The 27,727-nt window shown below is 49.5% G+C and overlaps 1 protein-coding gene and 1 long non-coding RNA gene across 15 annotated transcripts in view; one reads left to right on the top strand and one right to left on the bottom strand.

Moving 5' to 3' along the window:
• Positions 1-23,363, top strand: part of LOC105671804 (uncharacterized) — a 179,667-nt gene extending 156,304 nt beyond the window's left edge. For 5 of the 6 annotated variants that reach the window (XR_001100691.2, XR_010890698.1, XR_010890699.1 and 2 more), the window contains one exon: positions 22,400-23,363. This is a non-coding gene — a long non-coding RNA (uncharacterized lncRNA). Of the gene's footprint in view, positions 1-4,280; positions 4,436-22,399 lie in introns of all 6 variants that reach the window. The other variant, XR_010890697.1, reaches the window with a different exon arrangement.
• Positions 1-27,727, bottom strand: part of dac (dachshund) — a 182,960-nt gene that overhangs the window by 85,658 nt on the left and 69,575 nt on the right. For 6 of the 9 annotated variants that reach the window (XM_067357063.1, XM_067357059.1, XM_067357060.1 and 3 more), the window contains 3 exons: positions 22,434-22,582; positions 9,652-9,880; positions 6,816-6,878 (listed from right to left, as the gene is read on the bottom strand). In XM_067357063.1, coding sequence (XP_067213164.1) covers positions 6,816-6,878; positions 9,652-9,880; positions 22,434-22,582 — 441 coding nt within the window. The remainder of the gene's footprint in view (positions 1-6,815; positions 6,879-9,651; positions 9,881-22,433; positions 22,583-27,727) is intronic. The other 3 variants (XM_067357061.1, XM_012366248.2, XM_067357064.1) reach the window with 2 other exon arrangements.

The raw sequence follows: 27,727 nt of genomic DNA, 5'->3' as shown, positions 1-27,727 counted from the left end.
GTTCGTCCGCGGTTTATTTAACGGCGCCCTTCCGGCCGCTTTTCAATTAACCGCCCGCCGCCGCTCCGCCCGCCGCCTCCCGCGCTGACCGCCCCCACAAATCGTCGCCTCCGCACTCTTGCCTCCTTGATTCCTTATTCACGTTAGACGTCGCTCGGAATATCGGCTTTCTCCCGTCCTTTCTCGCGTTGTGCGGAGGTCTCGGGAAAATTGCTAGAATTTACGACGGCTGGATCGATAGCGGGAGGAAGGCCGGGCGCGATGAGAACGCGTGGAAGGTACACGCTCGCCGGAAGTGCAGCGAGGAATCGCATGTCGCGGGAGTATAAATAAGAGCACATCAGCGCGCGTGTAAGCCCTCACTCGGCCGTGTCCGGGGAGCCCTGTACGCGCTACGTAATATACCGACATATGTGCGGCGCCGAAGGGGAACCATTTAATAACAATATATCTTGGCGATATCGCGCGAAAGATACGCGTACGAAGGCGACGATGATGGTCGCAAAAAAAAAAAAAAGAACGACGCAAAAACAGACAGATTTCAGTAGTAAAATCGGCATTTGCTCCGTTTAATTAAGACGCAAACAACTTGCGGCGCGGACAACTGTCGTAATTAAATCCCGGTTATCGAGCAAGCTCAGGATGCAAATAGCGCGTAAAGAGCAATGAGGCGTGAAGAGATTTGCGTTTGACGTAAGCGAGTGTAAAGAAGGGTTTATAAATATATTTTTAACAAATCGAAGAAATTAACTCGACAATTATCCATTATCGAAATCCATTAACGGGATTAAATATACGTGAATTAAAATTGAAAAATTTTGTTTCCAAATATCGCGATAATAGGCTTCCGAGGCATCGTCGGAGGTCTCATGTACACGCGCTCAGCGACACAAATTACACGACTGCAAGCTCGTTAGTCTGCCGATGTCGCGCGACACGAATAGCGCGCGCGTCTCGCTGGGAAAATATCCGACGAAAGACGGCGGCTTAACGAGACGAGTGGAAAAAAATATTAAGGAGGAATAAGGAGGCTGACAATTTCATGGTACATTAGCGTCCGGTAGGAGTATCCGGGAGACATGTTTGCGGACGACGCGACTAATTATGTTTTTAATTAATCATCATTTTGTCGGGGTGCTCCGACGAGGCCGGCAATAACGGAGCAGGCGCGTTGAAGTCGCCGACGCGTCCCAAAGTTTGCTCGGTTTGGCTCGTTACCGGCCGATGACATACGTTCTAATAATGCACGTTGGCACAACATGACACCTTCCCCTCCCCACCGGATGATTCCCTTCGACCCCGTAATACCCGTCGTCAGGTCCTCGATCCCTTGTGTAACGCGGCGTTACGCCTGCATCAAAGCCGCGATCATTCTTGTCACTCGTATCTTCGTCGACGTAAATCATTTTCCGAGTGAAACTACATCGTTATCGCGCGCGCGAAAAATAATCCGCCTATTATTTATTGCTCCCATTAAAATTCCTTTGTTTCCCGGCGAAACAGCGTTGCGTAATATCAGCCAAGTATTTGCATGCAAAAGTGACTTGTTGTCGCCGACGATCTCTCGGAGCGTTGAGGGATTAATTATCATTTTGGACGGACGACGTCGCGGCACTTGCCGCGACGTCCGGTCGATAAATAATTTAGTCGAGTTAGTAAAATAAATGTCGCTCAGCCTCTTGGGAGGCTTCCCTGCCCTTTTCGCGCTCCTTCCAGGAGTAGCCTGTCGCCTCCTCTTAAGAAGGCGCGATTGCGCCGAGTTATATTCGCTCGGCCGAGAGGTTTACGAGTCGAAAGATTTACCGTTGATGTAACAAGTGCGTTGGCGCGCGCTCCTTTCTCCCGGCCCGTTTCGTTTGCCCTTTTCTCGAGCTCTCAGCTACCGAAGTCCGCTTTTGTATCACTTTTCATTGCGCCGCCCTTCATTCCTTCGCTCTCGATCGAAATCAGTGAGATTTTACGATTTTTCTCTTCAGTTACCGTTCGCGATTGACGTTGCGCGCGCGGAAGGATGATCGATCTATTATCGTCGCTCGAAGGATGAGAGGCCTATCTCCAACAATCGTCCAGTCACGATAGTAAACAGGATCGTGATGTAACCATCCCTCTATCGTCCTTAGAGCTCGCCGTCGTCGATAGGCGGCCGATAATCGGTTCGGAGAAGAAGGGCTCGGCGATCGATCAAATTCGCCGAAACGCGAGTTAACTCGGCCGGTTGTCGCGAATCGAATACTTTTGACCGGCCGTTGCGCGCCGTGAATTTTCGTGCGAGATGCTCCTTCGAATCACGCGAGATGCCGCGCGATGAGGGAGAGCGAGAGAGATGCGTCGCGCAAAAAATTACCGGGCTAATTGTCGTCCGTCGTTCGGATTGGATCACACGGGCGTGTTAGCATAATCGATCGAGGGAGAGTCATCGAAGGTGACCAGGCGAGGAATTCGTAAGCGATCAGCGATGGATTTTATACCTGCTTTGCGAGCAGGGTTCGACCCGTTCTCGTAAAATTAAGGTGACCCTAACTCCGATCCACAGCCTCTCTCTTTCTTTTTCTCGAGGTGCAGATCGCGTTTCTTTAAATATCTAATTGCCCGATCGAACGCGCGCGCACACCGACAATTACACGCGAAAATTATGTCGAGAAATTACAAGGCAGGCGAGTGGAAGAATCGAAGAATGGCGCGGGAAGAGACGGAAGAACGAGAACGTGTTAGCGTGACTAATACGCGCTTTGTCAGCGCCGGGATAATCGCGCAGCGATTTTCGCGCATAATTCATTTCGCCGGCGCAATTTGCCGTCTCGCGATCCCACTCGGATAAAAGCTCTCCAGCTCTAGGCGCGGAATATTGAGACACGGAAACGGCCTCCGCCGTCGAAAGACGGCGTTCTAATCGCCGCACACGCGTGCGAATTATTTATGAAGAAGAAACGGCATAATTAGCGCAATAATTATCACGTTAACACGCCGTAATGAATTCATCGCGTAAATCAATCAGCGATTGCAAAAAAAGTATACAAAAACAGGAAATAAATAAAAATCTGTCGTATAACTGTCAGAAACAATTGCGATGACCTCTGATAGCTGAATCCGCGCGCGGTTGAACGGACAAGGCGGGAAACGTCGCGGCACATTACGCAAATACGGAATCCTCGTTGCGGGATGCTGACAGCAGGAAGCCTGGACCGCGCAAACAATATTAATCACAATGCGCGTATTTGCACGCATGTCGCGCCCACTGCCCTACGTACTATTCGCGGCTGCAGCCGCCACCGTAAGTGTTTGCGCCGCTCCACACGCACGCAGCGTGTGCTTATCCGCGCGCTGACAGTTCGTTTGAACGCAATTAGCGTGTCGCTTATGACGGCAAGAGAACGAGAACGGCCTGCGCCTATCGTCCGCGCGATCGCCGAGTCGAATTAACCGTTTCGCCGCGCTCGTCGCGCCGCGATAGACGAGGAGCTGATCGTTTGACAGCCGGGACCGATGCTGCTTCGCGATACGGTATTTTTCAGTCCCCGTTTATCCGCGGTTACGTGATAAGTGCACCTTATTCCCATGTAATTTGCACGAAACAGCGTAATATTTCATTATCAAGTTTCTTGCTTTGGCAGGCAATGGCTAGGCCGCGGCTCCGGACATGATAAATCAAAATGGTAAAATGCACTTTACAGTTAACGCGTAATGACGCATGTTGTTGCACTGCACTCGCACAACAGCAGTTGAATAATAATCAAATTACAGCTAAACAATTAAAAAAGCAATAAAATTTCATATTATTTTTAGATATTTATGAGAAATACTTAACAATATTTAATACGTATTACGAACGTTTAAACATATATTTCCAGTCCGCTCGCATGATCGATAAAACATTAACGTGTGCATCGAACCGCGACACATCGTGCATTAAGCTAAGTGTTATGTTAAATGATTACGATAATCTTGATCGCGCCAGTCTCATTGATACAACTCGACGTCGACGCCGACGGTAATCGCGCGCGGTTATCAAAGCTGTAAGAAGCGAAGTGAGCGTACAACGCGCGTTCGACGTTTGTCCGTCGTCGGCGCGCTTCTTTGTGTACGTGGTCTCGGCGGCTACGAAACCATGACCGTAAATGTAAATGGGCGTCGTCATCTCGCCGGCGGCGCGAGAGGGACGCGAGAAAGACGACGGGGAGGCAAGAAGCGGAACCGTGCGAGGTGAAAAGGGACAGAGGAGGAAGCAGAAAGAGTCGATCGTAACGACGAGGCTCAACTTTATGAATATTATTTTCCAGCAGATGTCCTGGACGATAGGACGTCGTCGCCGTCGTCGCCGTCGTCGTCGTAATTAATGACATCGCGGGTGCGACGAGGAGGGGGTGGGCTCCGTGCCAGCGGTTGAAGAAAGACACGGCGAAGGGACGGAGCGGGGGCGACGAGAGGACGAACGTAGGTATGGAGATGCGGAGGCAGGCAGCGCGTAAGGGGATGCCGACGATAAGGAACCCGTAGTAAGGCAGCGAGAAACTGATGGCGGATGGTAGTCGGACGACGACAGACAATGCGCGTGAATTATGCCGGAATGACTGGGTAGTTTTAAAGCCAGGAAGCCAACATTAGCGCATTGATACCGAACATTCTGACTGCGGGGAATCATTAATATTACTTACTTCATAACGCGCGAGAGCCGCCGCAATGCGCGAGGGTCGGCGGGCGCGCGATGGGAGCCGCCGTCTCTCGCACAACTCCGCCTTCATCCGCTCGTAACGACTGTTTATCCGCCAGTCATATATCCGAAATTCAGTTCCATAGATATCACTCGTGACGGATTGTCCAAGTATACGCGATTATGATGGTGTCAGTTGCAAATTTGCAGTCGTTACTTTTCCGCATTGAATATGTCGAGTGATTATGTTTGCGTGAAAAACTCCAAATAAATCTTATCTCGCTCGTCGAAGTAGACTATGACGCGAAATTGATGAGATTTAATTGACCGAACTGGCGGATAGACTTAAGGGGAAATCTGGAGTTTTCCTCCGCGAGCGAGTAGATCAAATGGATTAGCGGAAACAAATCATCGGGATTAAAACGCGGCAGCCGAGGGGACGTGAGCGAGAACAATCGAGGCGACAGAAGGAGTAGAACGCGATCTTCGCTCGCAAGCCCGCGTTGCGTGAGCTTGTAAAATCAAAAGGACAAACAATTAATAAAGTCGGCGCCGTCGATTAATCAGAATAACTCGCAGTTAAATACTCGAGGATCGCCCTCGGCTACGCAGCTGCTGGCGCGCGTATCTCGAGGGAACGAACGAGCGAGCGAGCGCGTGGGCCACGCAGGATAAACAAAGGTTTACATCAGTGTCAGTCGCAACAAGTCCGAATTCGTCTAGGGTTCTCGCCATGAATATTCACGGTGTGCTCGCCGGTCCGCCGCCCTTCCACAGCAAACGCACCCACGTTTCGCTCGCGCTGCTCCGGCCCGTTTTCCGGCCCTCACCCCCCTCCCCCTCTCGCCCCATCATCCGCCCCCGCGTCCACACATCCGCTCCCCGTGGCCTCGTGCCCATTTACCACCCCTTGCGATATCCATCGAACGGCCACCAGTCAAAGGCTGAAATCACAATACGCGTTTGTCCGGTTGACGAAGTCGACGGTGGGGTCGACGGTAAAGCAAATAGAACGGGAGAGAGAAAGAGAAAGGGGCGGCTTGCAGGCGACGGGGCGGGGGGGAGGAGGAGTGAGTGGTCGGCGGCGGCGGGGCTCGACCAGTGGTCATTGCCTTTGAATTGGAAATTACGTTTCGGACGGCCAAGTGTCGATTTTCACCCCCCATATTAACTGCTCCGCGCCGCTCGTCGTGGAGGCGCGAGGACGGACTTTGCGCGCCTAGCCGGACTTCTCGGCGAGGGTGAAACCATAGATTTCGGGGACGTCGGGTTTGCTCGGCATCACACCTCTTCGCACTCCCCGTGCATCTTCCAGCTTTTCATTTTCCAAAGGCGCGCGACGTTAAACCCGAAAGAGAACGATAACGAAGCGGAGCCCGTTGCTCCGCGCCCTATCCGTCGTAACGGTGACATGAAAAGGGGGGGGGGAGGGGGGGAGGACGGTGGGTGCAAAGCCCCTTTCCGAAATCAACCCTTTCGGTGCGACGGGCTCGGCGGGCGCGAGTGTTTCGCAGGCGCTCGAATGATTTAATCCCCGAATGATGGACGGGCACGTCGCGACGATGATCTGCGTGCCGTGAAGTGACAAGTGGTTAGGATCACGCGGAAACCTCGGTGGCTCGCTCTCCGGCCGCGATGGCGGCTCTGCGTGTCGGTGCCGGGGCGAACCGGAGGCCCGCCGGTCGGTGGATGGATTTTGCGGCGGATAGAAGAGGGGTTGTAGGATGGGTATACGGATAGGGGGGTTGCGAGGGGAGGAGACTACGAGCTCTCGCACCATACAAATCATGTCGGCATTACTGCGTCAGGCCTGGACTCAACTTGTCGCGCAACCGGAAACTCGATACCGCCGCCGTCCGGTAATACTGATTTATCGGAAGTGCAGCAGCGACGGTCGTAGGCCGCCGGCGTCATCGGCGCCCGTTGCCCGCGCTGCGTTTTATGTTTTTACCATACGTGATGCGCGCGATTTTTCCGGCTAATCGAGAATTACGGGTTCACGGGTGAGTAGCGTCGCGCCGCGAGCCCCCTTCTCCCCCTCGATTTCCAGCGCGTCGAAACGCGTTCGGGATTCCCGCGATAAAACGCAGTGACCGCGAACCACGGTCCGGCACGATTTTCCTTTTTTTTTTTCTTTTTTTTTCAAAATACGGTCTGGATGTCCTACCTTTCGAGATGTTTGACAATATCTTCATAGGCAGCTCGGCAGTTTTCCCAAACCGTCCCGGACCTGTGGAACACAAAACAAAAGGCGGTTACGACACGGACAAAATAGAAAAGAAAGCCTAAGCCTCGGCCGGAAACAACGTAAACGAAAAAGGGGAACGAAAGGAGAAACGCGTCGGCTCGCGTCGCCGCAGGAATCGCATATAATCGCGAGACGCCGTCCTCTGTACGAAAGAACACGCTTGATTAAGAGTCCTCGTTTCGTTCCGTCCCGTCTCTCTCGGCTACGTCGATCCGAGATTCGACCGCTGCCGAACGCACCGAGAATGAAGAGCCTTTGATGTCGCTGATTAAAAAAGAGATGTCAGTGCGGCGAGGAGCGGAGTTAATTTGTGACCTAGGAACGCGGCGGTCGCGCGGGAAAAGACGAGAGGGAAGGAGCGGATAAGTTAATCAGGAGGGACCTTCGCTCGCGGAGTATAAAAATGAAACGGAAATCAGGCGGCATCGAACTGCGCGCCCGAGAACGTCCTGCCGTAAGTACATCTCTCCCGTCGACTAATGTCAATACGCCTGACACGGTTTCCACGGTCCCGTTGACAGTTTGCGTATTTGCACAGCGGAAAATGGACCTCGATGGGGAGGCGGGGAGGAAGAGCAAAGTGTAGGCAGATAGGAGAGCCGTACGTGTCATCCGTGGAAACTGGTCGAAGAGGTCACGCGGGGGAGAGGTGGACGGAGGGGGATGACGGAAGGCCGGGGTGAAGAAGGAGATACGGCGAGTTAAGGGGTGGCGACAAGGCAGGACACGGCGGGTCGACGGGGGGACGCGGTAACGGCGGTGGCGTCGGTGTCCCAGGATGGGGTTGCGTTGAATTAATCATATTCCGCTGTTTGTCGTGGCGCCCCCAGACGTAATCCGTCTTACCTCCCGATCTCGCTCGGCTCGCTCGCTCGCTCGCTCGCTCCTCCGTCGCGATAGATTTGCATTTTAATTAAAAGCAAAGCGCTGAAATCATAATGCGAAACGTGCGGCGCCGCCTTCGCCGTGTCATTATACACGCCCGCGCGTTTGTGCGTGTACGCGCGCGTCCGCCGACCCGCACACTCGCAGCGCGTCGCTCCAACACACTCGCCCGCACGGACGTACGCCGCGTCGTCGTTAAGAAAGATTGAGACGCGTTAAAAATCCGGAGCGCTGGCTCTGCATTAAAAAATCCCGAGCCCAGCGCCGCCGTCGGGTTTTTACATTCAAAGTGCGTATCAAGATCCCGCTCGGCGATGGGAAAAATATTCCTTAACGCGTTCTTGCTTTCCCTTTGTTTTTTTTTTTTTTCTGTCCCTTTGTCTTCGACCTTCGTCCGGCTCCGACCTATCTCCGGACGAAGGACCGTTTCTCGACGTATCGTTTTCGTAAAACCGACTCGGTGCACGCAACGAAGAAACGATCGAATCCCTCAGTCTGCCGCTAAGTCCCGATTTTCCGGGCGCGCGCCATCCAAAGCGAACGCTCGGGCAAAGGGGGTAATGGTTAGCGGGATGAGGCTAATTACACGGGGCGGATGTAATCGAAAATTAAGGCGAGTCTCCGTATCCTCGAAAGCTCCAGCTGGCTACGGGAGCGCTACGCGGCGTGCGGTGAACAGGAGGCGGGGGGGGGAGGGGGGGACGTACCAAGAGCATCTATTAGAAACGCGTTAACAAATGCCGGGATTAGCCTCGTGTCTACCCCCTCGAGCAAGAACGAGGATGCCGCTACCGTGGGCGCTTCTCTCTCTCTCTCCTCTCTCTCTCTCTCTCTCTCTCTCTGTCTCTCGCCTCTCCTCGGTTCTTCGCGGCTCTCCACACACTCGACGGAGCCGAATAAAGCCGCGATATTCGTCTTGGGACCGCGCGTAACGCGGCGAGGATTTGCCGCTCCGAGAAGGAGCCATCGCCGTCTTCAAAGATGGTCTAATGCCGCGCGAGGGTAGGCTCGTACAAGCCTCTCAAGGTCGATCCAAGTCATGAATAATGTCGTGCGAAACGCGTCTTTGAGACAATGCGAAATTCGCCGCGTTCTCGTAATATGCAAGATTAAATCACCTTCATCGATCCTTCTTTAAAGAAGAATTGCTGAATGCGGACAATTGATTTGTTTCAAAAATCAAAATTTTATAATTGCAGAAAATTTGTTTCATTTTAAATATATAAAAAAAAAATAAAATAAAATTAATCATTTAATTAATCAATCAACGTGTTAGCGCAATGAAACGTGATACGAGTGAGTCGAGTGAGCGACGGGCGTCCAAGCAAAGGAAATCGAAGGAGGACGCGAAGATAAAAGAAGGGGCCGAGGGCAACGAGGAGAGGTACGAGAAGGAGGAAGAGATCAAGCGGTGTCGAGACCCCTTGGATTTCCACGGCTTCGCCGTCTCTTCCAATCCTCTTAAAGTCGTATTCTTTTGGCCTCGCTGGCCGAAGAGCACGTCACAAGAAACTTTAAACAGATAAATCCAATTTCCAAATGAGCCACGAATTTGTGCGCTCGCGCGGAGAGAACTGTGGAACTGAAATCGAAACGAGCTCGACCTTTTAATTTCGCGAAAAGCGTCGAATTCTCCTTTCCGTCGCGCTGCGTCTCTCTTCGCGCTTCTATTACCATCTCATTCGGCGCGACTTGTCCCTGGCTCGTAAAGTTCAGGGAGCGAGTTAATGAAAATGTTTCCCGCTGCGTGGTTTGCGCAGCTTGCGGAATACCGTCGTCGTTCGCGAGTGACATCGTCCGCGCGCGATCTCTCTCGTCGCCTCCTGACGCGGCGGGATAAACGGCGAGAAAAGTGGTAACGTGGACTCACCTTGCGAGGGCTTCCATGTTGGTCATATTCGGATTGACCTTGAGACCCTGCTCGGCGCGAGCCTGTGCCTGCGCCTGCAGGTGATGCGGTAGACTGGCTGGTGACAGGATGGCGGTGTGTCCTGCACCTGGATGCGCGCCGAGCTGCATGAACTGCATGTGGCTCAGGTGCGTGGGCGGGTGATTGTATCCGTTCGCCAGGAGCGGTGACTTCTCCATCCTCGGCACGTCTGCAAACAGAATGCACGCGCATTATAGATCGCGTTGTCAAATCGCGCGCAATTTAAGCAAAGTACCGCGATCGTCTCTGTGCCTCCCTGTGCGGCCCTAAACCGCGCCAAATATATAATAATTATCGATTTATGCGCCTGCCGCCCTTCGCGCGGCCGAGAGGAAGCGGCGAGAAAGTCCGTGAGACGGCGAAGGGCAGACGTGTATCCGGATTTCACCGGAATCGTGCGAGACGTGTAGCTCTCGGCGAACCAAGGATAAAGAGCGCTTTTGCCGGCTTGATGGATCGCCGACCGCTTAACCAAATATCAATCACAACAGGCGGCGGCGCGCAGCCTCTGCATATAATCTGCACGTTGATTCGCGCGTCCGTCGCTAGCTCCGTGTGTTTGCGCGACGCCTTAGCAAGCCACCGTGATGGATTCGTTCGCGAATCCGTGGGGTCCCGGATAGACCGCCGACTTGGGATTTCATCGCCCGGTTGTATCGATGCCACTCTCCCCCCTCGCCTCTCTCTCTCTCTTTCTCTTTCTCTCTTTCTCTCGATATATCGAGCTTATTCCTATATATTCGATATCGGATGTGCAGCGGCGCGCGTGTATTATTCTCCACAAGCTTACCACCGTCCCGAGTCCTCGATTTTTCAAGATGCGTGCGACCGACACACACACGCACACACCCTTTCTCTCTCTCTCTCTCTCTCTCTCTCTCTTGTCTGTCGGCAGCACGATAATGTATGCACAGTCACGTTTTTTGATCGATACCACGTACTTTCTACGTCGCGGGGGAGACTCGCGAAAAGGACGACGCGACGTCGCGCGACACGTTCCGCTATTTGTTATTCCGGCATCGATACATTCTGCTTTCAAATATGTTTCGACGTCGATGTGTGGTCTTACGCATTCGGACGATGACACAGATTCGCTTCCGCATCTAGATCGCGTATATCGTACGAATTATAGCCGGTGGCTCGTTTCCTTCGAAACGAGTGCACACATGCCTTCGAAACTTGTCGAGACCGTTTCTTTCCGCTTGGGCGAGGATGAAATCTCGAATTCCTTCCTAAGTGGCCTCGCTCAGGTTCGACGGTCCCTCGCGGCGCTCTCTCGTCGCGATTTATCGCGTCTTTCTCGGAACCGTCATCCGCGCCGTCCTATGAAATATTAGATGAACGATATTGTTGTCATTCGGCCGACTGTTAATTTGCTCGACGCGTTTTTTCGGCGCTCTGGCCGTGGACGAGAGAGAGGAAGGACGAGGAAAGAGGGGGAAGGGGTATGGAATGAGTGGTGCCTATTCATTACAAATTATCTAAATGGCAGTGATTTCGGCGGACCGGCTGGCCGTTTGACGAGTAAGTGGCGGGTTTGCCGGTCTCAGTGACTGTCATTCCGCGCCGGCCTCGGGACAATTGGCGGCCGTCGGCCGCCGGCGAATCGGGTCCGCTCGGCAACCACTGCGGGACCCGGCCCATGACCGGCCCCAAAATTGGACTTATTACAACTTATAGAGCGCGATTTGAACGCTCCGCTCAATAACATACATTATCTCCAATCCATATGATTTAATGAAATCCCTCTAAACTCGCCACTTAGCCTCAGTACCTTCTCGCGCAGTGCCCCTTTTTGTATATGTGCAGATTAGTGCGTGTATGCGCGAAAGGGAGGGACGCTGAGACAAAAGAAAGACACACAAAAGCCAGAGAGAAAGGAAGAGAGAGAGAGAGAAGGCAGGGGAAGAGTACGTCGGAGCGCGTTCAGATCATTGTGGAACTTAAAATGCACGTTTCGCCGATTTTACTGCCTCGACAATACGTATTTACCGACCGACAATGCATACAGCGTCAGAATTCTGTGATAGATGAAGACGTCCCGAGGTCCTTGACGCGTGACGCTACGCGCAATTCTCTTCCCTTCGGTCTTCCTCGACGTACGCGCGATGCGCCTCCGCGTTTTTAAACACACGTTCCAATTGTCCGCTTTAACACGCTTCGCTCGCGACGCACTCGCGGCGGCGTCGCGTCCGATGGGAACGGACATCTTCTGAGAAAAAAATCACGCTCGGGGACCCCGAGAAAGAGAAAGAGAGAGAGAGAGAGAGAGCGCGGGCGCTCCGGGCGGCAATCACTCCCCCGGTCGCCGGGACCCTAAAGCCAAATGCGAAAGACGATAAAACACAATTTGAGCTAAAGACTGCACTCCTATAACCTCCCCGCCCTTCCGTGCCCCCGCGCGGACCGAACGCACCGCCACCTCCTCTCCGGCCCCTCCCGGAGCTGATGAGGTGACAACCCATAATTATACAGACCGCTTTCTGTCTGGAGCTGACTGCGGTGGCATGCAGAGGAGAGGCCTCCATCATCCTCCACCGTCCTCCTCCCCGCCGCCGTTGCCTCATCTCTTACCTCCCACCCCCATTTCCTTTTCTCCATTCTTCTCCGTCTCTCTTCTGCTTCCTTTCTTTCCTTCTCTCTTTCTCTTCCCGTCCGCGTCTTCTTCCTCCGCTTTTTTCCCCATCTTCTTCTTCTCCATCCTCCGTTTCTCATTCTCGAGTTGGTCCAGGGGGTTCCGGGCCTCAACCGCCCTGACGCTTAATAGTGATACGTACGTTTTCTTCACGTGAGGAAGAGTCGAAGGTGGAGCGAGGCCGAAGTGAAATGACGAAGGGGGAAAAGGGCAGACTGACCGGAGTAGTCGCTTCCACCCGTGCCACGCCGTCCCGTGCCCGTAGGAGAAGAATAACTTCTGCTACTTCTTTCCTGGTGTTAATTACAAAACGCGAGAATAAATTGCCGGGCTAAATGAGTGCCCGGTATCTCTCGTCGGTCTCGTCACGTCTTTTCCCTCGTCCTACGACTCGCCGCCGCCGCGGCGGTCGGATGAATGAAGGCTGAACCGCACACACGTGCAGCGGATGGAATTTATTAAGCATCATAAACTCGACTATCCAGCCATTGTTTAACAGTATCGTGTATATCGCCGCATAATTCCAAGATTTATTTAATATAAAAAAATCTAGTATCAACTGCTGAGTCACGGATTGACTATCTAATTGATCGTCTAACATAAATTAAAGGATGAAAAATTAAATTTGCAATAAAATTTATCTATAGCAATAAAAAAATTGTAGTTTTGTATTTAATTAAAAATATTTTTGCCCAAAGGGCGCCGCCAGATTTCATCTCGTCGTTGCAGTTCTTTTCAATTTTTCAAACAGAGGATCGCGCTTCTTTTGGCTGGCCAACCACCGACAAACGGAGGGCTGCGTGAAATTATTCGGAAAATATGCTCTTTGTGCCTGTGTATCCTCGACGCACTCGCGACGCTGCCGCCATTGTTCTTACCAAACAACGAAGAAATCTACCGAGAGAGGATACTCTCGCCCCGAATCACCATAAGCGCGCCTACACGCGCGCGCGTGTTTGTGCTTAGGCACGTATATGTTTACCCTCGACACCGACTCCCTCAAAACCCTTGGATTTAACCCTCGAACACCGACCCTCCGGCTACGGCCGATGACATCGCGACTCCTCGAGTACCAACCCGACGCTGCTCTCTTCTTCTTCGTTCGCTCTGTATTTCCGATCGCGGTGCCGGCGCCGACTCTCGTTTTCTCGCACGGTTCAACGAGCACGTACATCGTCGCGTGACGTTTAGTTTATTTAGGCGCATCTCGTGACGCAAGAATCTGGGGCGATCGAAGACAAAACGGAGTGTAACGGGGAGACGCGCGGTTACACACATGCAGCGGGAATAACCAACATTGTTCCGCGACCGTGTGTTGGTACATAAACACGAGACGGGAAACATAGTTTCGCGCAGAAGGAATCCGGTTTTTCAAGTAATCGAGAGCCGAAGCAACCAGCCAAGCAGTCAGCCAGCCAGCTAGCCGGGCGAGCAACTCGGGCCGGCGAGCAGGCAGGCGGGCAGCCATCGAGGTAGCTCCCAACATCCGTCGAGTCTCGAAAGAACGGAGGAGAGAGTGGATGCCATGGGTATCCACACCTCCTCGCTCCTCCTCCACTTTGCCGTATTCCTCTTTTCTCGTTTTCCTTCTCCACCACACCCATCCTTCTTAATCGACCGATCGGATAGCGCGGGACGTATTGAGACGCGCGGCTATCTCTCGCTCGCTAATGTCCGATGAACAGACATGTGCGAACGAGATGAACTGAAAATTTCTATCATATCCCTTCGCTGTAGATAATTAAACACATAATAATTCCTCCAAATGAAAAAAAATTCATCATTTTTACGGCAACTTGTTAATCGTATCTTCAATCAATTTTGCACGTGTAAAAAAAAGAACGTAAGAATATACTTTGCCCTTCGCATTCGTTTCCCGCTATTTCTTACAATTCTTCCCCGTCACGACGCGAGAGTATTGAGACATAGACGAGAGGCACCTTGCAGCCGATAAATAGCAGCTACGCGAGCGTTACGAGTCTCGGCGAGGGACAGGCAGAAGAAGCAACTAATCTTCGCCGTGGTTCACGGTAACGACGAAACGGCTGGACTTTCCTTTTCGAGTCCTCGCGCCGATCCTCGTCGAGTTCCTTCCTCTTCCTCCGTTCCTCTTTCTGCCTGCTCGTCCGAGCGCCAGTTACTTCTGCCTCTTCCCACTCCTCTCGCGCGCAGCGGTCCAGTATTTGTTCTTCCAGCGTCTCTTCTCCTGCTGCAAGAGAGAATCATCCAAGGGCAGTAAACCCTTTGATATATAGTCGAAGGTTTTTAGAGTTCTGTCAGCCACGCCCACAATCAGCCTTAGTATTATTTACACTCCTTCGTAGACGATCGTCTCCCTCGAAGACTTTGTCTTTCCTTTCCTCTCTCACTCTTTCGCGTTTTCACTCGTACTCTCATTTTTCCACCTTCGTCTATTTCTACGTTCTTTTTTTCTTCCCGCGTCGTCCAAATCGCAGCCAGCGTCATCGCCGCCCTCCGTCCTTTTCCTCTTCGTCTTGATCATCCGGCCGTCATTCGTTTGCTTTTTAACGGTTTCCTCGACGTATTCTGTCGCTTTATCTTCGGGCGCTCTGCATAATATAATAGTGGCAATCCGGAGGCCGTTGAGAGAATCTTGAATCTCCTTTTGTTCCTATCCTATCTACTCACGTCGCCCTCCTTCTCTTTTTTCTCCGGGATCCACGTCCCTTTGCTTCGTCCATCTGGTTCTCCGTCGGGAGGGCCGAGCCTTGCCGATGAGCGTACTCCGAATTTATAAAATTAGGTACGATCGCGGCCACGTCTTTCGCGAAATTATCTATCCCCGACGCACGAATACGCTCTTGTCTCGATCGTACCCGCGGGGCCAGATTTCGGGTTTCGCTCCGCGTCTAAAAGCGCGTCTCGCAAAAAGAAGATCGGCCGGTCGAATATAAATCGGCGCATATTTTATTCGACGCGAAATTTATCGGCCCGAAGAAACGGCCTGAAATTTCGATGATCCGATTATCGACGCCGTCCGAATACCGATTGATTTCGCTCGATTATCGGCCTATATACATATACACATATATATGTTCGTTCGCGCTCGGGGCATGATTGCAACTCGTTCGCACGCGAGGCACAACTATTTCGATCGATTCCGTTTCCCTCGAGAGATAAGAGAGACCCCAGACCTGTCGAGAGGCGCGCGAGATGTCGACGACGGAGACAAACGGGCGAAACATTACGTTTCGAAATCGTTCTGGCCGTCACGAAAAATCGTATCCGGGTCTAATCTCGAAGGTAAATCTCTCCCGCGGGCTAATCAAAACGAAGGATCAAACCCGGGCCCGTGTTCCCGAACCATCTGCCCCTGCTGCCCGCCGGCCAGCGTTGCAATAGTCCGGCCCGGCTATCCGCGTGGCGAACGCACGGCCGGTCCCAGCGGGGTCGATACTTTTTCACGTGATCTCGCAACATCGCTTAATCCTCTGCATAAACATTGTATTGTATTTCGCGCAGGGGATGCTCCTATTATATCATATTTTGTTATTAATATCTTTCGACTGGATGGGCCCAGAAGCTCGTACGGGCCGCTATTGTGCGTCGACGAGCGTAAAGCTGCCGGTAAAGAGCGCGTGAGCGAGACGGGGAGAACGATAGCGAACGGGAGGGACGGAGAGCGAGTGATACCGGTTTTCTCGATCGTATGCGATACCCGCCAGGTATTTTCATTATTCGCGATCTAGTCCAGAAAACAGCTCTCCCTCCCGCCGAACTCGCGTACGAACGAATTATTCGTATTATTGATCTGCCTTAACTTCATACGCAACCTATATTTACATAAATTTGTTATTAATTTCATAACACAATGTTACGAAATCTAAATTGATAATTAGCTCGATGTAAGATCGGTTCCAAAATTGAAAAAAAAAAAATTTATCGCGACCAATATGATAATTACGATAGCGCCATGTCACAGAATTACATGTAGTCGCAGTAAAATCGCGAACGCTCGCATCAAGTTTTTATGGTTGGACCGGGTTTATGTCCTTTGGCGTGACATGTGAGTCCAACTGTTGAGCGTTTTAAAGCCGTTTCGCTCGTGTGCATATTTATCGTGCGCACTTACCAGTCCGCGGTCGGAATGTATGCGGGCGTTGTTTATCATTTTATGCGATTATTAAAATAAAGATTAAACCGCGTCGTTAAAGCGGCGCGCGGTGTGCACGAACGATGCTTTACGCGCAGTCCCGACAAATGTTTCTCGCAAGGAGTGTTGTAAAGGTTGACATTTCCACAGCCGCGAGAGGCGGCAGACTAATTTGCGTGGACGGTTGTTTTCACGCGTGTAGCGCAGTTTTTCATACAAACGAGCCATCATCATTTTTTTTGTTTGTTTGTTTTTTGTTTGTTTGATCGCTCTCAAAAGACATTCGCCCCTGCCGGCGAACCGACCTTTTACGGTTGGAAAACAGCGGCCAGCGGTGTCGGTTTTCATTTGCTTGCTCCGTTATTTTTCTGTTAGCCCTCCCACACCACACGATTGCCTCACGGCCGGTCCTCTTTTTATTTCCCGCATCGCGCGCGTTTGTTGGTCACGAGGGCCGGCGCGTACGAATTACATAGAAATATTCGCGCGCAGACAAAGCGGCCGGCTCGTTGATTCGCAAGTTAATTGAGCGGCGCGGCACACTCGCCCGGCCGCTAACGAGTAAATTGTTGACTACCACCACCATCGCCATCGCCATTGCCAATGGTCGCGCCAGCGGGCCGGCGAGAGGCCGCGCGGAGCGGCGGAAATTGTACAGATTTTTGAGCCAATTAGTCGCGGTTTTAATCGCAGGAAATTGCCGTCACTTTGCCCAAAAAGCGTTTCACTTTCGCCGATCTCCTCTGTCGATGTCGGATTCTGCGGTTTCCAGCACACAATGCGCGATCGATGTTACATATTCCGTCCCGTACGCGAATCGCATTAAAAAAACATGTAGATTATCCAATATATTCGGAAAACATTACGCTATATATAGACAAAAATGACACCTTCTAATTTTTCTATTAATAAATTCTCAAGTGCAAACACTAGCGAGACTCTTCAAAACTCGATAAATCGGCGGCCAACGACTCAAAATCCGCTACAATTCCGCGGGATATATACAGAAATGATTTTCGGACGGCCGATTGGACACGGGGATCTCTCTCAAAGATCCTAGATCCTTCGGTGGTTGGGCGGATCCGCGGGAGCGTCATAAACGCGCCCCCGGGTCTTCGTGGAATAAAAAGGACGACAGGGCAGAGCGCGAGGACCGTCGTAATTAAGTCGTACTAAAATTCCCTCGTGTCTCGCGAGAGCTTTGAGAAGCGGCTCGAATTTTACGACGGCCCTCGCAGCAGTTTGCGCGTCGGTGTATGCTTGAACGTGTCGATCGGTTACTCCTTTATTTTTTTTTTTTTTTTTTTTTTTAGCAGGATTAAAACGTAAGAAACGTTGTTGCAAATGTGCGCCTCCCGCGTGAGACCGATGTTTATATGACGTGTCACGATTTGTCGTCCTCGTCAGCTTTCTCCGCGTCGTAAATGAGAGTCGGAACATAATTAAAAACGGGACTCAATCGAACAGTTCATGCGATGTTTCTGTCTCGCTTTTCTAACGCATGACTACACGAAGCGAGGGATTACAAAATGGATATTAATAATACGCTGTATTAATAATACTTTTTTTTTCGCCGCATACTAAAACCGTGAAGTTTTAAAGCGCGAACTCTCTCTCTCTCTCTCTTTCGATCTCGACTTTTTTATTGTCCCCTCTCATTGATGTCTTCATTTGCGGCGCGGCCATGCGCGGGCTCTTTTCCCGTGACGCAAAAAGCGATGAGACGCGAAAATTCTCTCGAGGCGATTGATTTACGGTCGCGCAGCGCGCACCGTAAACCCGTAACGGCGTTATAGAAATGAAGAGACTTAATACACCGATGCTTTTGTTACTTCGCGTCGGTTAACACGGCGCCTTCTTGCGTTTCCCTTCAGCCTCCACCGAGCATTCGCTTTTTCGCCGCGCCGTTCGCACTTTTCGTCTTGTTTTCTATCGTAAAAAACAATTAAGCCGGACTAAACCTTGATTGTAACTGATGAGGGATAAAAAATCAGCCGAAACGTGTCTAGCAAGAGCAAAAAATAATAGATTCATCGAAATTATACTTCAGGATCTTTTCTCTCTCTCTCCCTCTTTCCAATTATTCTATTAGCTTATTTTGCAGTTCTCCAACTCACGTTTTCAACAACAATAATTTAATAATAAAAATAAATCAAATAAATTAATTTTCGAATATTGATTATAGTCTTCTCTGACAATATTCATGTTTTTATTATAACAATTTTTTCGAATCTAGTATTTTTCGCATTCGTCACTCAATAGTACGAGCAAAATAATTATTGATCGCGGAATAAAAAATTCTCATGCGCCAATGACTCTCGTATTTCGTGTGTTCTTTAATAATTGTCTGGAATAGGAATCATTAATGCAATATACACATTCTCAACTCTCGTGGTGATTCACCGTTTTCCCTATTCATTAATTACCTCGCACGGCTACCTGATCGGTCGGTATCGCCGACCACAACTTCGTGGGCTTCGATAGCCCGCGGTCAGAAAGACTGGATGCAGTCTTGTATAAGCACACAGTATACATACTTGATCCTTTCGTCAGCGGTCGTAAATTTGTAATAGGGTACTCGCGATATATAACACCTCTCTGTAAATCTGCAATATTTGCGTGATATTTAACGCCTCGATTGAGCGTCTACATATAGCAATATTAATTTTTCCCTTCCGATGTATAAATCAATTTTGTTCATAAATATTGCATAAAGAAAGATAATGATGAGAGTTATAATAATAAGATAATAATGAAAGTTAATAATGAGCATGAAATGTAATTGTATAAATGTATTTAAAAAAAAACGGCCTACTTAATCAAGACTATTTTAAACATCAAGTCGTAATTATTAAGCAAATTAGCAATCACGCTGCTTATTAAGTTCTCTGGCGAGCATTGATAACGCCTAATTATGAATTGCAAGTAACGCCATCGTAGAAAGAGATACCCGCTCATAGTAATCTATTCTCCCTATCAAACCATCAACAAAACATAACCACTCATTAAGTACTCATGTGCGCCGGCAGCAATTAAAATCTTGCATACGCACAACTCCCGGAAATGCGTCGAGCGATCTGCGAGCGCGCCGGATCACCTCTAAAGCTAAAAACGGAAAAGGCAGGTGCGCGTGTCCTTGGCCGTGTCGGCTCTAGAAGTACATGCGATGATATAAGACGCTCCCGAGCACCATTATTTCGATAACGTTGTCATATAAATTTCAAATATCGCATCGCACAATGATTGCTCCAAGAATCGGCAGCGAGTCCCGACCGGACGTCGCGACTTTCGCGCCGTTATTTCGAGCGTGAAAATTGTCGCGGGCGACGAGAGCTTTCGGGATGGTCGACGCATGATATTGAAGCGATGTCGGGCTACTATTAGCTGGGTTTTATTGGTACACGAGCCAGCCGTGTGCCGGCTGACCTACGACCGCCAACAGTTAATCAATGCTTTTATGAGCATTCGCTTGGCAGTACACCGTCGTTTCAAGCCGCGGCCCGTCCGGCCGAACTCACCCCAGCCACCCCGCCGACCAACCAACCACCCACCCAGCCACCCCACGAGCGCGACACGCTTCCCACCCCTCCCTCTCTCTCTCTTTCTCTTTCCCTTTTCTGCGCGTATGTATGTATGTATGTATGTCGCATGCTCTTCGAGCAGCTACCCGAAAATTTGCCCCGCTATCCGTTGAACAACCGTACGATTACGCTTGTCGATGTAATGCATTAGTTGCAACGGCGCGAGCGTCGCCGATGAATCGCGAGCTCGTTCGCGCGATTCGCGAGGCATCGCGATGTGTCATATTCAAGCGCGCTTGAAGGAAAAGTCACAAATTTATTAACAGTAAATTTCGGTCGTATATTTGAGCTAATGCTCGTCATACTCGCCCAAATGCGCAAACCAGGCCGGATAATTGACTTAGTTCGCGCGCTAATAAACAATTCGATATGCATTAGGTCATGTAATATAAATTGCGCCGGGTCAATTTGATTAATGATACCTCCGCGATCGATGTATTAAACGATTAGGACGGAATTCTGTTAGCTATTTTGGTTTCTGAAAACTCTGCCGTCTTAACAGATCGTTTGAGAAATAGGGAACGTGTGTGCGTGTGTATGCGTGTGTATGCGTATGCTTGCAATTCAAACGCCATCTCATCATGACGCGCACGCGACTTTAGCTAAACATCCGCTTTCAAGATCCTCACCTTCGCTCTTTCTCTCTCTTTCTCTCTCTCTCTCTCTCTCTCTCTCCCTCTCTTTCGTCTCTCTTCCCGTCCACCTACAGCTATTTATTTTTCTCATCGCTTTTAATTTCGTAGAGATAACATTGATGCGTATCGGGCGTTCTCGCACACGCACAGAAACTCACACGTACGTCGCGTCGATCCATTGTACTCCATGCGTTCCCGAATATGTGTTTCGCGCCCGCTATCGTGATCGGATCTCCCTTGTTGTGTTTATTAATTGTCTTACGGGAAGTGCCGCATTCACCGGGCGAAATTGAAAAAAATTGCTCGCTCGCACATCTCCCACCTCCGCAGGACTCTCGTTTCTTTCTCTCTCTCTCTCTTTCTCTCTCTTTTCCCTCTCTATACATCTCTTTTCCTTCGCGTTTAACTGCTAGTCGCGATACGTCAACGCGCCCGTTTTAGCCTTTTAATTTGTTTCCCGGGCGACGCGTACACCGATCGTATATTTTAGACGAACGGATCGGGCGCAATCGGGATACCGAAGTAGCCGCGTGACGAGGGGGTGGCGAGGGAAGCAGGGGGCTGGCTCCAATCGTAAAACAATTATACAATTACCGCACGGCCGTAATTAATTGCCGGCCGTTTCAACGTTTACCCCGACGAGCGCGCGAGAGAACGAGCACGGCTGGCTGCAGGCGCGGGCCCGCGCGAGCGCCGCGGCATTAATTCATTAACGTTGCACCGTGAAACGTATTTGCCCGTAAAATTGGTCGGCCCGGCATGTTCGCGATTATTTGCTTAAACAATTTCCGAACGTCGATGGACGCCGCCGCCGTATGACGTGATTTAACGATTTCCTTCTCTCGACGTGACGGCAATAACGGTCCCCGTTTCTACCTCTCTCTCTCTTACTCGCGCTTTGTCTGCGCGTCCCCTGATAATAATATATCTGTGAAATAAGCGCATCCCAACCGTTCAAAGCGCTATCGCGCAGCACAAAGAGTCTGCGCAAATAAACCAATGAATATTGTATGCATATTTATCGACCTTTCGGATGTTTCCAACGAGCTATAAATATCGCGTAAGGATGAACAAAGTCGCGCAAAATATAATATTATTAATCGCATTGTGTTGTTAATAACGGCAAACATCATTAATAATTGATAAAATGTTCATTATTAATAATTTATTAGATGCGGTGCGCGATGCGTAATGCGACGCGATATGTCGCCAGGAAAATCGAGAATAGCGGAGAAGCTGAATCGGAATCCGTTGATTGGAAATGTGAAGACAGAGCGCGAGTACCATTTACGTAAAGGGATCGTACAATATCCCGGCTATCGGTGACCGCCACCGCAGGCCGCAACACGACGGTGCAGTCGCAGTTAATTTGCTCACTCCAAGTGTGTTTGATTCCCCTAATTAATTGATCGGTAGGGTCACCGTGTGCCGGAGCGCATATACGGATGGCAGTAATCAAGCGCGTGGCCCTCGCTACGCACGTCTATTTGCCACGTACGTGCTCTATTTGGCATAACCGCGCTCCACCGTCTGTATTTGTTAGCCTCAAATTTCTCGCGTAAGAATCACGCTCAAAAGTCGCAACATTTAAGCGCGGAATGTCCAGTGGTCGAATTGAATCGAAATAATATCACAATCACAGGTTGACAAGAACGATTTCGCAATTACAAATATTTTCCATGAGACATAGCTTTTTCTATTATTTTAATGCGTTTCTTTTTAGGCGCGGAATAATGCAAAATATACTGAGGACTCACCGAGGTGTCCGTTCTCGTAGTAATCGCCGTTGTCCATCCTGTGCTTCTTCAGGGAGTGCTGCGGATGATGGCCAGCCGCGGCGGCTAGGTGGCTGGCCGCGAGGCTCAACCCAACGGAAGCTCGCTTTGGGGGTCTTCCTGGCCTGGAGCTGTACAGTGAGAGAGAGTTACTGTGGTTAGAGACACCTGTCATCGAGGTAATGTCTTACCCCGATCGTCCTGATCGCGATATGCATCACGACCAGAGTTATCTGCTGGAATTTGAGGAAAGATCGGCGAACCCTTGCGCGAACGGAAACGAGTTCCCCGATTCGTTTGTGCGATGGCAATCTTCGCGGTCGATAAAATGCGGCGAGAAACGAGGAAGTTGAAACTGCGAATTATTAACGACTGATAATGTTGCGAGCCGTGAATTGAAATTGGCTGCGTGCCGCAGGTACATAAAAATGCTTTAACGATTGGCTGCTGATCTTTCCTCTGGAAATAAGTCTGATTTACGGTGCCTCGAATGTGTGTGGATCTCAAGTTCAGATTTTGAGAGATTACTTGAGAGAAAAGGAATCTCAGAAGGTGCCGCGCTGCCGCGCGAACCATTAAAGGAACACCCGGCTCACTGGCCGAGGAACCAATTTGAAAACCTTAACGACTAATCTACGTAGATCGTGCGAACGTTTCGAGAGCAGACTCTTACATGACTAAAGAAAAATGAAAGTCATCTGGAAAACTAACACATGGTTTTGTATATGTTACCGGGTGTCAGACAAATTTGTACAGCCATTTCACACGCTACTTCTTAAAGCACACAATATCATACATGTATAAATTAAGACTCACTGATGAAATATGTAATTTATTAGCTGTAAAATAATAATTAATAATGTATATAAATAATTGCGTATATAAAGTCAAATTGTTTTTACACTTTATAAATTGCATTTACCTAAGTTTTTTTTGCAATTTTTTAAATAAAATCTTCAAGATGTGTTTGACAAAATCGTGTTCTGTAAATGTAAAAGATCCTGCGATCCACTGCTATTCTGCAAAGATTCATGCCTCAAGTTTCCGGCATTTCAAGTGGCCGGCGTTTTCTTTGATGAGCATCACTGGCACCTTTCCAGCTTTGTCGGCGGCGAGGCAGACGAGAGAGATCTCCGTTGAAACAATCTGTACGACAGTGGCGATGATACCGGTGCGCTCGGGGGAGGGAGATTCATTTTTCATAGGCGGTAGGCGCCAGAGAGACGCTCACATCGCACACACGGGCGCGCACATCATCGCGACACAGCGCGGCGCGTACGAAATGTTTACAAACTTGCCTTCTGTTGCAGTGAAAAAATATCCGGGACTTGTTGCCTTTCTTTACCTTCAACCTGTTTAACCGGGAATGTTCTCAACGTTTTCAGGTCACGATATATTTTCGCGTTATCTCAACAAAAAAGAAAAAACAAATTTTTATTAATTCACCTTCGATCGAAAACATGTGAAACATAATCGAGACGCACTTTCAGAGATTCAAGGTCCTTCTCTTAATTACGACCGTGCGTGGTTATATTTTCGCGGAGTAGGCGGAGGCTGAGCACCGCTAACCGGTAAGCGAGCAATCTCATAGTAGTCAAGACAGATTTGTAAATCTAATTTTTCATCCCGTCTTTCGCGCTCGCCCTTGCCTCTTCGTTGTCCAGAAACTTCCTCATGTTCTCGTCAGTGTCTCACTCTCCTCTTCTCAGCCATCCTTCGCTCCCTTCGCCTTCCCTTCCCGCCCACTCTCTGTCCTGCCGACGTTCTTTTTCGTCTTGCTACTTGTCTCTCTCCCTTTTTCACCGCCGCCTCTCACGCACGCGGGATCCCCAGACAATTCTCAGACGGCCGGTTTATACGGCGTTGATCTCTTAAACCGCTTAGCTTCAGGTTACACCGAAAACACGAGCACACTTTCTGGCCGCTTAGACCCCGCATAATGCGCATTTGTTTGCGTACCGCGCGATCAGCGAAATAAGGCACCGATCCGGCGCGAGCGAGGCGCGTCGCCTTCCCGGCGATTGGAAATCTAACGCGAGCGGGTTGAAACGATATATTCTCCGGGGATTGCGACACACACACTCGCGAAAATATCTACGCTTCCACGTACCTGTTGATACAATTCGATAAAAAAATATTGAACAAAGTTATTCATCTCATCGCACGTACTTAACATTCATTTGTCTCTTCGAACCGAATTCCCTCTCGCGAACGAATCGAGAAGAATTTACGTAACATCTGCATTACGTGGACATCGTGACGAAACAATAGCGGAGCAACGATAAGACGGGCGTGGAGCAGGCCATTGGCCAACACGAAGAGATCAAGAGATCGCTAATAATCGCGCGTTGCGGCAACAACAGCCGCGCTACCGTGTCTGTGCCGAGGAAAGTGATCCGTCTTTCGAGATGAGCCGGAGATCGGCGATCTGCATCGACATGTAATTACTTCAACGATGGATTTTGCAACAATCAATTTGAATTATGAGACAATTAGAACGCGAGAAAAATAAAACGTAAATAATTCCGAAAAGGGCTTTATTTTGCGCAACCACCATCGCGATAGTTCGCTCGAACAGCTTGTCCTTGTACTTCCCTGTCGTGAGTAATTATTGACAAACTGGTTTAAATTTAATGCCGTTGCCAGAAGGTTCCAGATAATTACATGTGTTTGAGCTATTGCTTCCCCTTTCGGACGTTGTCCTCGAAAGTGTCCTCCGCGAAGATCGAGACGATCTTTAAGACGGAATTTACGAGTGCGTATCGCGCGAATTATATATACGAGTGAGTTGCAATTAGCGTGTTTAATCGTAACGAAGATCAAAGACTTTGCGAGTTTTCGGGCCGTCCGACTGTTGTCGCGTGATTTATACGGTCGGGGCAAGACAGACATCCGCCGCGCTCATTTCACAAACGAATCGCATCAGCGAGTATACCTCTCGAGCGGGGCTGAAACGGTTAGGCGGCTGAAAATTATCGCCCAAACGATCGTTTTGAACGTTATTCGGCGCGGTGCGATCGATCGATTAGATTCGGCCGCGCACACTTCTATATTGTACTTGGCCGGGTTCTCATTCGGAATTGCGTGTGGGCATTAAAAGTTGCCGATGATCGGGCCAGGTGCTATGCTCCGATCCCGATCGTTCCCCGCCCTAATGATCGTTGCACCTTCGGTGGAGAACCAGATCGCATCCACGGTGAGGGACAGACGAATCGACGACGCAATCGGCGGGAGAAGGAAGAAAGAAACGGAGAAATGCGCGGAGAGAAGGAAAGGGCAGCGCAAAACGCAAAGGAGAAGTAAACGGACGAAAAAAGAAAGACGGAAGGAAGGATGAAGGGAGCGGAATGGGGAGTCCGCGCGGCGCGACTCGCGGGGAATTACATGGCTTTCGTAAGCGATGGGGCGTTTAACGATCTATCGACTTCGGAGTCTTTAGTTCTTTCAAACCGTTTGCTCGTCCGTGCGTATCCGGTGCAGTCGCGCTGTGTGCCTGGCGAGCGGCGCAAAAAAACTCAGCGCAACCGAAACGCAGCGAGCCGATCGAATCGAATCGAATTCATGATTCGAATCCGTGGCAAAGGTGTCGGGGGATCCCGGATCGGCATCACGCAGGTGGAATTGTTCGCGTCTTAATACGCGCTGACCTCTGAGTTGGCGGATTCGAGCGAAGGAACGGAATCCGCGAAATCGAGCAAAGAAAAGGAGATTGAGCGGACAATGCGAGGCGCGGGATAGATCGAGCACGTATTCAGCCGTACGTGGAAGTGGTACTCGCTTAGATCGCCGATCTGATATTAAGCCTTAAGTAGATGAGCGCGGTGTGATTTATAGCGGGTACCTTAATTGTCTTAATTATGCGGCAGCCGCTTCCGTGGAAAGCGCAGGCACCGCGCCGCGCGCAATCGACCTCGGTGTAATTTAACGTGAGCGTTTTCTCGCGATTCCTGCTGCACTTCTGACAGCTCCTGCGATATCCATTATGATAAACTCTGACGATAAACCACAATAATTTCCCGTTAAAATCGATGTGAGACAAGTCTCCATTGTGCGTCGTCCAAAATTTCCTTCATTCGGAATCAAGGGAAACGGATGTGAATATCATTATTTTCCCATAGGGAGCAATTATGTTATTAATTTAAATCGTACTTTCGCCGTGGCAGAAAATAAATCAACACGTGTGCAATTAAGAAGCCGCCTGTATTCTTTCGCATATTAGAAATTGTGTTTGGATGACGTTAATTAGTTTTCTCAAATCACAATTGATATTATCAAACCGAATTCAGTGCCTGAGTTTTCTTCGTACACTTCCGCCGCCACGCTCGCCCGTTATTGGTGCTACAATAGTGATTACACTGTAACGCAAATATTTGCCATTCGTGTTTCGCGTTCCGAACGATCATACGACGTTAAGGACGGACGGTAAGAGTGTGCCGAGCAAAAGGAGAAAAGATGGGAGTGAGATGCGTGTGTCATGCGAGCAATATCGCGTGCGTGCTATCCTGTGTACGCCACATTAAACCGGTATACATGTGTAAAATTTCTTGCAACGCCATCGGCGTGTCTTGTCAACGTAACGGGAAGTCTATGTCACTATTAACAAAGAGATGAAAATCTTTTCCGGGCATAAAATTTGCATTTGACCGAATTATTAAAAAATAATATTACTATAAAATATTTGAAAAAGTTCTAAAAAAAATGGCAGAGTAGCTTGAAAAAAGATAATGTACAATGTTTATAAAAAAAATTATTGTACCTCGATGAAATAATTTTAGATCCGTGATATATTTGGCTTTATAGATTATTAATTTGTAACATTTGAGATACAGATTTCTTTAAATAAATATTTGTACTATGAAATTATTATTTCTTTATCTTTTCATCAACATACGCAGAATTTCATTAAGAAGAAAAACTTAGTCGATTGCTTTGAGATACGTCAATTTTTTTTATCACAATTTAATACGAGTTTAATGTATTTATTGTAGAACGAAAAATGCCACAATTTGACGAGCATATCGGCAGAATAATCCTCGACCGTGAATGCGATGGCACTTTGGTGAATTCAACGCGTCACGCTGCCTAACGCTTGCCAGAAAAGAGTCGAAATGAGTAGAACGAGGCGAGAGAACGAACAAACGAACGGGCGAGCGAGCGAGCGAACGAGCGAGCGATCGTAAATTGTCAATTTCGAAGTCAATTTGGCCAGGCTTACCAATCGGCTGCCGGTTAATTTCAAGGTGAATTGTGTCCAATATGGGTATATTATTAATGGC

This window comes from Linepithema humile, chromosome 6 (assembly GCF_040581485.1).
Source record: "Linepithema humile isolate Giens D197 chromosome 6, Lhum_UNIL_v1.0, whole genome shotgun sequence".
Classification (NCBI taxonomy): domain Eukaryota; kingdom Metazoa; phylum Arthropoda; class Insecta; order Hymenoptera; family Formicidae; genus Linepithema; species Linepithema humile.
Note: the sequence above shows the minus strand (reverse complement) of the source record. Positions and strands in the feature narration are given on the sequence as shown.